General features: G+C 42.0%; 1 protein-coding gene and 1 long non-coding RNA gene across 2 annotated transcripts in view; one reads left to right on the top strand and one right to left on the bottom strand.

The window, feature by feature from the left end:
- Nucleotides 1-14,933, top strand: part of HAS2 (hyaluronan synthase 2) — an 18,921-nt gene extending 3,988 nt beyond the window's left edge. Inside the window, exons 2-4 of the mRNA XM_010404810.4 lie at nt 5,500-6,126; nt 10,667-10,768; nt 12,830-14,933. Coding sequence (XP_010403112.1) covers nt 5,500-6,126; nt 10,667-10,768; nt 12,830-13,762 — 1,662 coding nt within the window. The 3' untranslated portion in view covers nt 13,763-14,933. The remainder of the gene's footprint in view (nt 1-5,499; nt 6,127-10,666; nt 10,769-12,829) is intronic.
- Nucleotides 7,213-12,821, bottom strand: LOC109950944. The gene is made up of 3 exons (XR_002273282.1): nt 12,637-12,821; nt 12,474-12,513; nt 7,213-7,635 (listed from the first exon to the last, which is right to left on the bottom strand). It is a non-coding gene; the product is annotated as an uncharacterized LOC109950944 (long non-coding RNA).

The following is a 14,933-nucleotide window of genomic DNA, read 5'->3' as shown; positions in this document are numbered from 1 at the left end:
CCATCTGTTATAAGGAAGGTTAATCTCTACAATAAATTTGTCAAACATATACATGCATTTTAATCTCAAGTGTCCCAGAAACAGCAGCTTTTCAGAGAAAGATTTTTTTACACCTTTACTACAGAACTGCAAGATAAATTATCCACTGATTTCCCTCTTCAGCAAAATACCTAAGTGCACACTTATCTTTAATGACACACTTACATGCTTTGCTGCATTCAAAGCCTCAGCACTAAGGTTCAGTAGATATTCAAGAATTCAGCTTTGATACAGGCATATAAAAATGAGATGTTTTCAAAGGTTTTCTGTGCTCAGCACTTCTGGTTTCCACAAAGGTTCCAGACAAATCTGATCTGCAGATCTCATATGTGAGGTTGATTTGTGTTATCAATTTATTTTCAATACAGAGTGTGCTGCTGAAGCTGCAGCTACAAGTGTCCTCCCTTCAACCAAATTGCTTGAGCTTCTATTGCTGAGCAATAACTGAACACTCAAATTGGATTCCTCTTGAATGAAACTAATTGCAAGATGTACCTCTGGAGGACGCTTTTCAGGTTTTTAGTCCATTGGGTCCAACTATACTTAGTTCAAACAAAACAAAACATATGGAGGGTGCAGTCAGGCCCTCAGCACCAGGTGTTCCTCTTTGCAGACCTGTTTGTGTTGTATTGCACTATTTGCTGATGTGGCCACAGCCCTTGATGTCTAGAGAGAGGCACAGCTTTTTGTAACCTTTAAAAATGAAGGGGACTGCGGTGGGTTGACCCTGGCTGGCTGCATGGTACCGTCCCAGCTGCTCTATCACTCCCCTCCTTAGCAGGATGTAGATGCAGAAAATAAGATGGAAAAGCACCTGGTAGGTTGAGATAAAGGCAACTTAATAAAGCAAAGGCTGTGCATTGAAGCAAAGGAAAACAAAAGATTTATCCTCTACCTCTCATCAGCAGGTGATGTTCAGCCACTTCCCAGGAAGTAGGGCTTCAGTACACCAGCAGTTGCTCTGAAAAACAAATATGCATCATAACAAATGCTTCCCCCTCCTCCTCTGTTTAGCTTTTGTATCTGAGTAGATGTCATATGGTATGGAATATTCCTTTGGTCAGTTTGGGTCAGCTGTCCTGGTTATGTCGCCTCCCAGGACTTTGCCCACCTGTAGCATACTGGGAGAAAATGTTGGAGAGACATCCTGGACACTGTGGGAGCACTGCTCAGCAGTAGCCAAAACACTGCTGTGTTCTCAACACCTTCCCAGCTACCAATACGAAGTACACCACTTGAAGGGCTATGGGAAAAAGTAATTCTATCTCAGCCAGGCCCAATACAGGGACAAAATAAGCACATTTGTGACTGAGCCTTTATTACTGGTTCCTGGATAAATACTGGCTTTTGTGGCTTATGGTTAGTGTTTTTTTAAATGTCTTCAGATGTTTGGAATTAATAAGTGCTAATTCTTTCAAACAACCTTCCAAATCATTACAGTATGTACAAACTTTCTGTGTCTCCCCCTCTTGCTTTTTAATCTTCTGGGGAAAAGCTACCCAGAATTACTATGTGGCAATGTTTGAGTGTTGCATGAGAGGGGATTTCTGAAAGAGATGATGTAGTGAGATGCATCCCATGTGTTACAAGCAAACCTGACTTCAGTTTGACCCCCATCAGTCACTGGTTCCATGTCCTGTATCAATTGACGCCAGGCACCACCTGATTGCTTCCTTTGTCCTCATAGCAGCTACACAATAGAGGGTGCAGAATTGAACAGGCTGCAGATAATATTGATATCTGCTGGCACCAGTGCACGTTGGTTTTCTGGATATCTATTTCTCCCTATTCTGTATTAGTAACGAAATAAGCTTTTTCTTTCTCTTTGCCTCCTGACTTCATAAAGGGATGAACTATCTTAAGGTCCTGTTATTCTTGGAGATGCATGAACACTGATTAATAGCCATGTGGATGAACTCTGCCACAGGATTTTGGAGGAGGGAAAATTCGTACATTACCATGGAGGTCACCAGTATTCTTTCCTGAGTAAAGACCCAATTCAAAACAGGACATAAGAATCTGCTGAATTTCAATCAAGTGTCTAGATCTTATTAAAATTAGATCTATGTACCATAGCTACAGTAAATGCTAGCCTAAATATTTTTCAGAATAGAGAAAACTGAAGCATATTTTGCTATGTTCATCTAATTTGAGATCTAAGGCATTATTCAGTCTGAGAAAGGAGTGTGATCTCTAGTGCTACAGTTAATACCCAAATCATTAGATGTACCATGTAGGTATCAGTCATTTGTTAACCTGATTTTTTTCATTAAAGCACTGTTAGAATACTACAACTTTTATTTATGCCAGTTGTTAATAGTAATGTAGAGTAAATTCACCTTCATCACAAAGGAGAAATACTCTTTTTGTATATATATTTGGCTTTATCAGGATGCCAAGAGACACAATGCCAAACAGTTCACCAGGTGGACTCTGATGTCAAGTACATGCAAGGGTTCATTTCTTGGTCATGCTTTCCCATAGGAGCCTCCAAAGAAAGGCACTCCTTGCCTCCTACTGTACAGTCACTACAAGGCACTGCTTGGTGAATCAAAACGTGTGACTCAATCAGCAGCAGCCTACACAGCATTAGGATTTAGCATATGGCTTTCACATTTCATTTCTACTAGATGGGCTGGTGAGCACTGCTCAGCTCCATCCCTGAAAGGAAAGAGCTGCTCAGTAGCAGACTTTGAAGACTCTTAACATACGCTCACTTTGGCCATGCAAACCTTGGATCTGCTTGCTGGAAACTGCATAAAACTCATACTAGGTTCAGCACCACGGGGTTGGGTGAAGGTGCCTGTAAGGGATTTAGGTGCCTATAAAGGATTTAGGTGCACAAATTGCAGGATAGAATTGTTGTATTTCACTGTGTCAGGCCAGGCTAGACGCTCATAACAGCACTGTCTGCTCTTAAAGTCTCTGATGCAGCTGCTGCCTAGCCTAGCTAGTATTTGACTCAGCAGCTCATTTTTGGTCCCAGACTTGGACAAGCATAATTTCCTTTTAACTTCTTGGCTTAATTATTGGAGATGGGTGGAGAATTTTTGGCTTCTTTACCATTGTTTGGGCATGTTGAAGTTGATAAAGATCATTTCTGCTGGGCAAGCTATCAATACCTCGTGTTAAATCTTGAGAATATTGAGCAACTTTTCCAGTTCCCCTGAGATTCAGTCAATTAAAAGACAATACATAAAACCCTCAATTGCACATACAAAGGGGAAAATTTCTTTGATGAAAGCCAGGAATTTAGATCAAAACACTGTTTATTTTCCTAAGGTTGACAGTGAAAGGAAAAAAAGTTATTTTATTAACACCAGAAATTAATTTCTTTATCTTAAAAGACTGGATTTTTGCAGTGGAGAGGATCTGTGCTGTAATGACAAAGTCAGAGAATTTGGGTTGTTTTTTTTTCCTTTTGTGCAGAAGCACTTCATAGGTAGAGCAAAACAATAGCAAATGAATGTAAAAGATGCCTGCTACAGGATATAGTCATTCAAATGTAGCCACTCCAGATCTTAATGCAAATCCTATTTATTTCAGCCATATAATTCTCAATGTAAGCAGACGTTAGGACCCCAAATGGGAAAGCAGAGTACAAGTGCACCATTAATGAGACATTTTCCTTGATGTTTGTGACATTTTGCATGCTTGAGGGATTAGTAAACACACAGGCTATTTTACTTCGAGGGAATCAAGAGGGGATCCATTACTTAATCTGTTTTCTAAAGCAAGTCTATTTTGGGCACTGAGTTTCAGTTCACCCATAGTGGTGGTAAGCATAAGCTGTCTTTTATTAGGCGTCTTTATGACCCTCGCTGTTAAAGATTTTCAGACAGGCCAGAGCAGGGAGGGTCCCTTTTGCTGGTGGATGATTACAGCACCTGTCAGATCCCAGCCTTAAGTATTCAAGGAAGTCCTAGAGATAGGGTCCGATTTCTTTAACAGTGCCTCCAAATATACATTTAAGAGGCTTCCTCCTGTCTTGAAATTTAAGACCCTAAATAGCCAGTGGAAAAAAGCAAAGTCTTTGTAACCTCAAACTTCATGCTTGCCTAGTTTATTTTTATGTTGTAAGTGATTCTGTGTTGGCTTTTTTGTTCCGAGCCTGTAACTTTTCAGACATATATATAGTTGATGACAGCTATGCTGCTGCATCTTGGTAATAATTTTTCAAGGAAGAGTTAAAAACATATATGATGTAAGGAAGTCCTGTTCCAGCTTCAGCTTTGGCCAACAGATGGTGAAACAAACATGAGCAGCAGATGAGTGAGATGATAACAGTAGGGAAAATATGAATAATAGCAAGAAAACACAAATATTAAGTCCATTACTCTGAGAGGACCTAATTCAGCAAAATATTCAAGCATTGCAACACACTTGCTGGGTTAGCCTTAAACAGACATATCTGTTTTATGTCTTTCACATAAAATGCTTCTATTGACAGAAAATGTTGTCATTAACCTCCTGTAATTCTGAGAAAGCTGTTGCATAAAATGGTTAATGTGATTGTCAAAAAAAGCAGTTAGGTACCAATATATTCCACCTGCCTGCCTGTCCGTACTGTTTGTTTCAAGAATGCCAGAGCACCCTCCATGCCAGCCAGTACCTCCATAGCCCAGAGTTTAGGTTAGAAGATTTTACAGCCAGGTAACTTAAATATGTAGAAGTGGTCAGAATCAGCTGATGTCATAGTGAATTTCTGAGTCCAGGGTGGAGTGTTGGCTTTGTTAAATTTATGCATATTTTTGCCACAGACTTAATCTCAGTCAAGCATTAGCCCCTATGCACACATGCTCACATGTGCATATATCTATGTACACAAATGTATGAATAATACATTTTTGCAATGGTATTGAGAATACCTTTTAAAGCAGATGTCTGATTATATAAATATAAATTATAAATATAGTTAGACATCTGTTTTAAAAATTATAAATACATTCAGGCATCTGTTTTAAGAATGTCTTTCCAATATTTTTGCAAACATAACTAAGCGACAGAAACAATTCAGGGTGGGATGCAGTCATGACATGGATGGGGGATGAGGAGGGGCTGCCCAGACATTCAGCTGTTCCGCTCTCCTGTGACTGTATGAAGCGAGTGGTGGCCCAAAAGCCCCTTCTCCAACCTCCTCAGGATAATATGACAGAGTGTCTTATCCAACCAGCCCAGGCTGCCAAAATAAGATCCTGATACAGATAGCATCTTCTGTGAGGACATTACAAATAGCAGAAAACGTCTCTGCTACATTAAGTCTGTTTAGGTCGTACCTTACATGGAGGAAGTACTTCAAATAGAGGTTAAGTTGAGCAAGGGGATACAGCGACTCCATGAGCCAGAAGCTCAGGGTGTATCTGTTGATGCTGAGATCTGTGTTGCAGCCACATGTACCCCTTATGATGCCTTATATCAGCAAGTGGTGGCTCTGCTAATGGTTTCCCTCCTTCTTTGCAGATGTATTGTGAGAGGTTTATATGTATCCTGAGAATACTTGGAACCACACTCTTCGGGGTGTCCCTCCTGCTGGGAATCACCGCTGCTTACATTGTGGGCTACCAGTTCATCCAAACAGACAACTACTACTTCTCCTTTGGACTCTATGGTGCTATCCTGGCATCACATCTCATTATCCAAAGCCTGTTTGCCTACCTAGAGCACAGGAAAATGAAACGGTCGCTAGAGACTCCAATCAAACTGAACAAAACAGTTGCCCTTTGTATTGCTGCCTATCAAGAAGATCCTGACTACTTAAGAAAATGTTTACTTTCTGTAAAAAGATTGACCTACCCTGGAATTAAAGTTGTTATGGTCATTGATGGGAACTCAGAAGATGACGTTTACATGATGGACATTTTCACTGAAATCATGGGTAGGGACAGTTGTGCCACTTATATCTGGAGTAATAACTTCCACGACAAAGGTCCGGGTGAGACAGAGGAGTCTCACAGAGAGAGCATGCAACACGTATCTCAGCTGGTCCTGTCCAACAAAAGTGTTTGCATCATGCAGAAATGGGGTGGAAAAAGAGAAGTAATGTACACAGCATTCAAAGCACTGGGGAGAAGCGTGGATTATGTACAGGTAGGTATTAGAGCACCAGGTCAGTGCCAATTCAAACACACTTTGAAAGAAAGCAGCTTTTGTATATTTTGTGCAGCATGTTAGAGGCCATCCTAGTCCCTGATGAACACAGTGCTCCTTTCAGTCTGTTTGGAAACAGCTTGACCGTTAAAAGGGTATTTTGCTACCTTTTAAAATGGCCAGTCTATCTTTGACTGTTTTAAATCTGTGAACCAGCTACTGGAGAAATCTGAAATCCTTTCCCCACCTTCAGTACTTCCCCCTCATCCAAATGGTTTTGCTTCAGGGAAAGCCAGTGACCTCCTGAAAGCCCCATCTCTGCTCCTGTAGGTGAGGGTCTGGGGTGAGGCTTTATTTTGTGTTTGTTAGTGGCTCCATATGCAAGCCCATAAGACAGGTATTTGTTCTCACTAGGGAATATCTTGGAGAAGTGGTGAAGTCTGTAAAAAAGATGGGGATCTATTTTAAAGGCTTTGAAGGCCATGTGGGTATTCAATAAAAGGGTCAATGTGTAGATTTGAAAGAAAATTTCTTCAGCTAAAGCTTGAAGGAGCTTTTGCTTCATTACTTACAGCTGCATTACCTCACTCTCTGCAACTTGGCCTTTAAGGCCCTTATGACACACTACTCACTTAAAAATGAATTAGGCTGGGTCCTCTCTCCCTGTTTCCAAAGCAGCAGAGACATATTTCTTTCCAGCTGCCTTGGATCCCCTGAAAGATTGTCTATGTTTTTTACATGGAAGCACTCTTCGCTCCTGCAAACAGCCCTGCTAACTGTGGGAAGGGGAAGAGGTCATGTGTGGAGGAAGGCAGGTGGGTTCAGATACTCTGGCTGGACACTGAGGACCCTTCCTTAGCAATCCAGGCCAACAAGGCTCATTTGACTAATCCCACTGAATAGGAGATGATTTTCCTAATGAACCACCTTCAGTTCTTCCTAGCTTCTCCCACACTCAGAGCAACCAGCAGTCTCCTGCAGTGGAGCAGCAGCTCCCCGAGAGGTGCTCTCTGCTGGCTCAGGGCAGCTGCATGGCTGAGCCACATGTGTTTCTGGGGCCTGTGCCCAGCCTTGTGTGGGTGTGTGTGCACACTCTGCACAGCACAGCATCCACGTGCAGTGTCCAAGGATCTGGAGAGGCTGCCAGTAGCTGGGCTGAGAGCAGCAAGTCTTCCATGCACATGAGGAGCAGAAACTGATGAGTGCCAGGAACCACTCTGTTATTGGAGCTGGAAGAATAAGGCCAAGATTTAAAACCCATCCTCTACCACTTCCCAAACTGAAACTGATTTATTCTTTGAAAACAATGGGCTTAAGCTCTCCATTGTCTGTTCTTTGGTTTTGTGCTGTGAGGAACTATGATGGGATAAAAATGCTGATTTTCTTTATTAGCATGGGTTTATAATCACTTCACACAGACATACCAGATTGCAGAGAAAGAAGGCAGAGAAGAAGCAGATTCATTGCAAGTTTCCTCCCTCAGTTCAGGTCTTGTATTTTTCAGGGAACCTGGAAAAAGCGTTTCTATTTCAACAGTCATAGCATAAACTCAGAAAATAGAAGAAGTATTTCTGTTCAGTTAACAGTCCTGACCTGGCTCAGAAGTTCTAATGAATTTTCCAGAGACTGTAATGCTGCTGTGAGCACAGTCTGCAGTAGTGACTGATGCCACAGTTACATCTACAGTCACATCTTTAGTAGAAATGCAGCCCCTTGGTGGCCCTGGCTACTACAGAGTCATAAAAAAAATGCAGCTAAAACGTGGCTCTGTTTTATGAATTAATAAAGGTTGAGATATTTCAAACGGTTTTTTTGGGTGACCCAGGGTAAATTACTTTAAACAAGCCCAATATTTCAAGGGCTAAGTAATCTGCAGCAATGATTATGCATTTAAAAAAGTGGCCAGTCCAGCACCACTGCCCAGCCCCCAAAACTGTAGGCCTTATAGTTCTTAAAAGACACCCTGGAATTATTAACAGGCAACCATAAACTGTCAGACCAGTGCAGATAATGAGCTGTTAGTCATTAGTGGTGTCTCATTAAATACTCAAAACTGCTGTGAAGGCTTATTTCCATCCTAGAGGAGTTGAGGAGTGTGCAGGTAATCAGGTGGAGGAGTTAAACTGGCAGGTATCATCAGTGCAGAGTTGTGAGGTAACCAGGGTGCAATTCATCTTGGCTTGATGGAGGTGCCTGTGTGGACAGTCCAGTGCAGTCTGAACTCAGAGCAACTTGGGTAAACTGTCACTGCCTACAGCAAGGAACTGAACAGCTCCCTTAAGGTCAATTGTCCCTTTCATGTAACCCAATTCTGTGACCCAAGGCAGTGATATTTGGGTCACTCGGCCCTTATGTGGAAGGATGACAAATTGTTTCCTGGGCTATCCTGGTCACCCCCTGGCTAGGCAGGTGTCAGCGTGTTTTATTTGGGCTCCTAAGCCAAATAAGTCTGTGTTTCTCTGGATATATCCTCTGTTCACCTACAAAAACCTCATCCGGATGGAAAATGATGGCTTGTTAGATTTGTCCCAGAAACACAGACATATCCACTGTGCTGGCATGCCCAGGACGTGTGATGGTATTTTGTTAAAAAAACCAGTGTTTTCAGGATTCCTCATCTCTAATATATTAGTGATGTGGCTCATGGGCAGGTCTTTCTGCCGTAGGTAGATGCATCTGATGGGGTGGGAGCTGCTCAAGTGCCAGGTGCTGGAGGGAAAGCAGAGGGGCTGGGAGGCAGCTGATCCCAGCCCACTGCTCATGGTCACAAGAAATGGCATGCCTGTCACTGCCTGAGCACCCTGGGAATTCAGCAAACCCCAAATTCCCTGTGCAAAACACTCAGCAACAGGTTTGTCCATGAAGACCCAGGTAAAAATACAAGCATTGTTTCCCCTCTTCAGTAGAATTGTTTTGCTCCGTTTCTATCACTCAGTGCTGCCACTGATGACAGCTTTCCACTAAAGCTGGAGTCACACCTTGGCCAGGTTACAAAGACTTTGTGGGATGAGGCCTTTGAGGAGAGGAGATGGATGCATCAAGTTAGTGGGAGCTGGACATGCTTGTGGCTTTTCTCCTGATGGGGATATGAGAGTTTTCATCACCTTTCTCCTCTTGGCCCCCTCTGAGTGAGCATGGAGGGGGAGCATGCTGGCAGACTCCCAGCTGCATCCCAAGATATGCAGTCCAACTATCCTGGGTAACCTCTCCTCTTGAGTCTGGTCCAGAGCAGAGTCCCAGTGCTCTCCTCCCCCTTCATAGAGCAGACATAAAGGTTACCTCTCCCCTGGAGTGAGAGGGCTTAGGTTGAATTGAAAGTTTGCATGAAAGGACACCAAAATTAGGATACACGTGACAAAGCCTCAGCAGAATCTGTCTTAATATGCTGTTTATGCAGAGCTACTGACTTGCTCCTACTGACCCCATCTGAAGTCACAGGAATGCAATGTGGGGACAAACTGGAAGCAGTATGAGAATTTGTAGGGTGGGATTCAGCTGGTCAGAGGGGTGTTTCTGGGACAGTCTCTGCTCCAGTTCCTGGGTGTCTGTGAAATGAGTTCACACACCGTGTGTCCAGTTCGTCAGCTGCAACAACTGCAACAAGGAGACACCCTCTTGTTTTAAACAGGCTGCAGCCCAAGTCATTCTCCTCAGAGCAAACGAAAGCAATGCCAGCTGCCTCACAGACCAGCCAGCCTGTCTGAGCCCTCCTCCTACTCTCCAGGGGAAAGCCAATTTCCTAATGTACACAGTGCTTAGTTGACTAGGAGTGTTTGTATAGCTGAAATGCCTTGTATGTGATCTACTTCTGCCTTGGTCTTGTGGAGTACTGAACTTCAGGACTCACGCCTTCTGGCCTTACCTATTTTTTTATAAGAATGCCAGAGAAAAATAGCAAATAATTTCTCTAAGTCAAATGTCAAATCCCTGCACTACTAATAACACATCATGCATCTAAAATTAAAAATTAGTTTGTTCTGAAATACAGGATACATATTTTACATGAATTGTTAAAGCCTTCCATGAGTGAAAGAACTATTAGGTTTCTTCCCAGACTCCTACTCGACTTTTTTTCTTTTTTATAACAAGTGCCTGGGATTTAACTCCTCACTCCTTCCCTCATATGGCAGTGGGAAATATTGGACGAGCGTGCTCCAACTGTGCAGCTGATGCAGGGAAACCCTATGTCAGAGCACAACAGGAATCTGCCACACCCACAAACACCTTCTTACTCTGCAGTGCCCCATATCTTATTCAAAGTAGCCAGCCCAGTGTGCCAGTAAAACAAATGGAGCTGATACAGAGGAGAGGATTGTTTGTGTGCACAGCCTTAATAAGCTCTGTGTTTTGTGCAGCACTATGCCTTGCTGCCTGGTACAAGTGATCTTTAACAGAAATATCAGTGCAGACTTCAAAGTCAGATTTAATTGCATTCAGGAGAATATGCATTTAGAGTCATTATAACCACTTGCATGATTTTTATTTTCTTCTCTAGTATGCTCCTTAACCCATTTTTTTTCTTGTTTTTTCTTACTTATAGGTCTGTGATTCAGATACAATGCTTGATCCAGCCTCATCAGTGGAGATGGTAAAAGTTTTAGAAGAAGATCCAATGGTTGGAGGAGTTGGAGGTGATGTGCAGGTGAGTACAACAATTTTCTGATTAACAGAGGTGTTTCAGCAGCTATTTGCATTGCAACAGATTTCTCTGTCTGGAATAGCATTAAATATAATTTATGTGTCTGTACTATATATATATATATATATATATATATATAAAATATGTGATACCATTATAGGTGCTTTTATCATACCTTAGCCTTTTTGTCCATTGAATGGAAACTCTTATTCTTGGATGTGAGCACTGTATGGTTTTAACACTCATAGCAAGCAAACAAATAATATTCTGCCCCCTACATGTGAAAAGGTGGGCACTGGCATTGTCAGGACTGTTGTGGCATCTTTGAGTCTCTGGGTATAGTTGCTTGCTCAAGGTACCATAGAAAAGCTATAGACAAGCAGGAAATTGAGAACAGGTCTCCCAAAGCCATGTCCAGCACCTCAAGGTCTTCAATTATATTACTACTGGCAGCCAAGACTGTTAGAAATAAAAGTAATTTTGAAATGCTATGCACTGTGCACTCTGTGTGTTGCTGGGTCTCCCATCTCTCAGGCAGGACAAGAGAAAACTCCCAACTCAGACCAGCTCCACAAGTGTTAGGATTTCCAGCATTACCAAGTTTGTCTGACTACTACAGCAAAAGGCTGTTGATTCCTTTTGACACAACTCCTTCTGCTGCAATTTATAGAGAGAAACGTGTATGAATATTTTAGTTGGCCTTAGGATCAGTCCCCAATACTCAGTTGAGCTTTTTATGTGAGACAGGAGAAAGAGCAATGTAAAAGAGCAAGAACTTACTAATGAATGCCCAAGTAGTCAGAAGTATTTCAGGCATGTGGCTCATAACTCCAGAAATTAGGATTCATGAATAACTTTGGAACTCTAGACTGACCATAAAGCGGGTGTACACAGCCTATGCATGTGAAATTCCAGGCATATGTGAGTACAAGTGAAGGGAGGAAGTACAGGTTCAGCTGTGACAGTGAAGATCCATAAGCATCTGCAATGGGAAGGATGTGTGTCCTCTGTGAGGCAAGGTGACAGAATGAAGGCTCTGGGCTTTTTTTTCCCCCCAGGTCATTTTCCAGCATACACCAAATACATTTGAGCCAGGCTTGAGCCTATCCCCAAGCTTCTAATATGTCCTGGAATTAAACCTGACAGATATTAGGCCTGTCAGAGCAAAAGACTATTTTTTTCTAGTTGCAGGGCAATGCTTTATAGTTGTAGAAGGCCAAAGACCCACACACTTCCTTGCCACATCCTCTGGCACAAGGTGTGTGTTGAGAACCTGGGTGTGAAGCCATGGATCTGTGCATCTGCATGCATTCATACATCCACTGAGTGTTCAGACTTAGAATATGTCTATGTTAAGTGTAGGTCTGAGCTTTGGGTGAGCTTTGCATTGTGCAGAAGAGAAAGACTGAGACATTTATGTGGGCCTGAGGAAGACTCTGCTGGAGTATCACCATATGTCTTGGGACAAGGTAACAGGCTGGTACTGCAGAGACAGAACAGGTTGTTCCTCAGAGGACCTAATGCTGGATATGGGACACAGTTCAGGGTTAAACCTCTAGGGCCAGCCTTATGATACCAAAAATGTAGGGCGAAGACCATGTGCTCAGCTTTTCTCATGCTCCAGCATCGTTTTGGGAGGGCTGGAAGGAGTCCTGTGAGTTCCAAAGATGTGCATGTGCAGAAAAGCAGCAGAAGACCATGAACTCACCAGCTCCTCTTGGGAAAGTCTAAATCCAGCAGGTCTTTAACTGGGGACAAAAGGGAAGGAAGAATGAGACAGAAAATAAGGAAATTTCTTGGTGGAGAATAGGAAAGCTTGCAAGGAAAAAAGAACATCTTGGTGAAGCAGACATTTGAAGGTTTCATCTCACCTTTCCTGTCAATGTCCTGGCAGAGCTGTTTGAGTAGCTCCTGGGTTTGCCATGGGTAGGACACAGGAGTGAGGTTCCCACCACATTTCATGTAATGGTGCTCTAGTCTCTGCAAATTCCTTATTGCTCCAATGTGCATATTTTCTGTTTCAAGAGCTCATCTAAAAGGAAAACCTTTTTTTTTATTTTGCAGATTTTGAACAAATACGATTCCTGGATCTCCTTTCTGAGCAGTGTGAGATACTGGATGGCATTTAACATCGAAAGAGCCTGTCAGTCCTACTTTGGCTGTGTACAGTGCATCAGTGGACCTCTGGGAATGTACAGAAACTCTTTACTCCATGAATTTGTGGAAGATTGGTACAATCAAGAGTTTATGGGTTCCCAGTGCAGCTTTGGAGATGACAGGCATCTAACTAACAGAGTGCTAAGTCTGGGCTATGCAACAAAATACACAGCTAGATCCAAGTGCCTTACGGAAACACCAATAGAGTATCTCAGGTGGCTGAATCAGCAGACCCGCTGGAGTAAATCCTACTTTAGAGAGTGGCTTTATAATGCAATGTGGTTCCACAAGCACCATTTGTGGATGACCTATGAAGCTGTAATCACTGGATTCTTTCCCTTCTTCCTTATTGCCACAGTAATTCAGCTCTTCTACAGGGGAAAAATCTGGAACATCCTCCTCTTCCTGTTGACAGTTCAGTTAGTTGGCCTGATAAAGTCTTCCTTTGCCAGCTTCCTTAGGGGCAACATTGTCATGGTTTTCATGTCACTCTACTCAGTGTTGTACATGTCAAGTTTACTGCCAGCAAAGATGTTTGCAATTGCCACGATAAACAAAGCAGGGTGGGGCACGTCAGGAAGGAAAACCATTGTAGTTAATTTTATAGGACTCATTCCAGTCTCCATTTGGTTTACAATCCTCCTAGGTGGCGTAATTTTCACTATTTACAAGGAATCAAAAAAGCCATTTTCTGAGTCAAAACAGACAGTTCTCATCATTGGCACAATACTCTATGCATGTTACTGGGTTTTGCTTTTGACTTTGTACATGGTTCTTATCAACAAATGTGGCAGGCGGAAGAAAGAGCAACAACACTACGACATGGTGCTAGACGTATGATGTTTCCGTGGGAAGTTACCCAGAGTTGTAAAGCAACCCAACGACCTTGTAGTATCTGTGGCATCAGACATATGTTGCCAAGGGAAATGGATCACTGCTGCTGGGAATAGGACACTTATATTCCTCTGGGTTCATTTTCATCCTGCCAAAGTAAGGAGAAAAAAAAAAAAGAAAAGAAAAAAAAAAAGATTTTTTTGTTTCCAAGGGGGGAAGGACGCAAACCACACAGTTACGACCTGTTCACAAGAAAAGGGGAGAACGTCTATGTTTATGCACTTTTTTATTGTGCATATGCCTGACAGTGTTACATTCTATATACCTCACTGGTCATGCTTATGTGTGTGGACAGAAAGAAAGGGAGTTTGGAGAATCAAGAAAAGGACTGTACAACCCCTTGCAACCTAATTTATGAACTTTTCTTTTTTTATAGTTCTGTTTATAGGAAGGGTCTTTTGTTTTAGGCTGCCAAATGTAATGCCAAAGGTAAATTTTAAGAGGCCATTGGCTGAGCTGTATTTTTATATTATTGTATTATTTGTGTGTGTGTATTTTTAAGCCAACTTTTTTTTTAAATCACATATTTTATATTTTACTATCTGCCAAAAAAAGATGCCTCCCCAACATTTTGTTCTTTAGCCTTTTTAAATATATTTGGGGACAAAAAAATCACATTCTCCCCCCAAATTTCTGCTGAAATGATATTGTTCACAACAGAAAGAATAAAAAGTGTCTCTGCATTTTTGCAACTAATGAATGGTTATTTCTGTGAAAAGGCATTTAAATGTGCTCTTATAAGACATTTATTAAGTAAGGCCCAAAATTGTCAGGTTTTGCATACAAGCATATTTGTGCATAAAAAAAAAGGCCAAAGGGGTAGATATGTGCAATTTGGGGTTTTTGTTTTGATAACATTGTAAAAGGGAAATTTGCTTCTCTGTTGAGAGCTTAATATCCCTAGCATGCACAATAAACCATAAGGCAAGGCAGGCCTCCACACCACTGGAAAAGACATTGCTATGGAAAGCCTCCCACTGATTTTATATGGGACCTGAGCAGTCAAAAACTTCTAATCTGGAAAAATATTGGGCACCTGAAACTGCTATTGAATTCACTGATGGTCATAGGTGTTCATAATCTGCTAGCACCAAGCAAATAGTTCAGAATTTTCATT

Source organism: Corvus cornix, chromosome 2 (genome assembly GCF_000738735.6).
Source record: "Corvus cornix cornix isolate S_Up_H32 chromosome 2, ASM73873v5, whole genome shotgun sequence".
Taxonomy (NCBI): Eukaryota; Metazoa; Chordata; class Aves; order Passeriformes; family Corvidae; genus Corvus; species Corvus cornix.
This window is presented reverse-complemented; position numbering and strand designations above follow the sequence as displayed.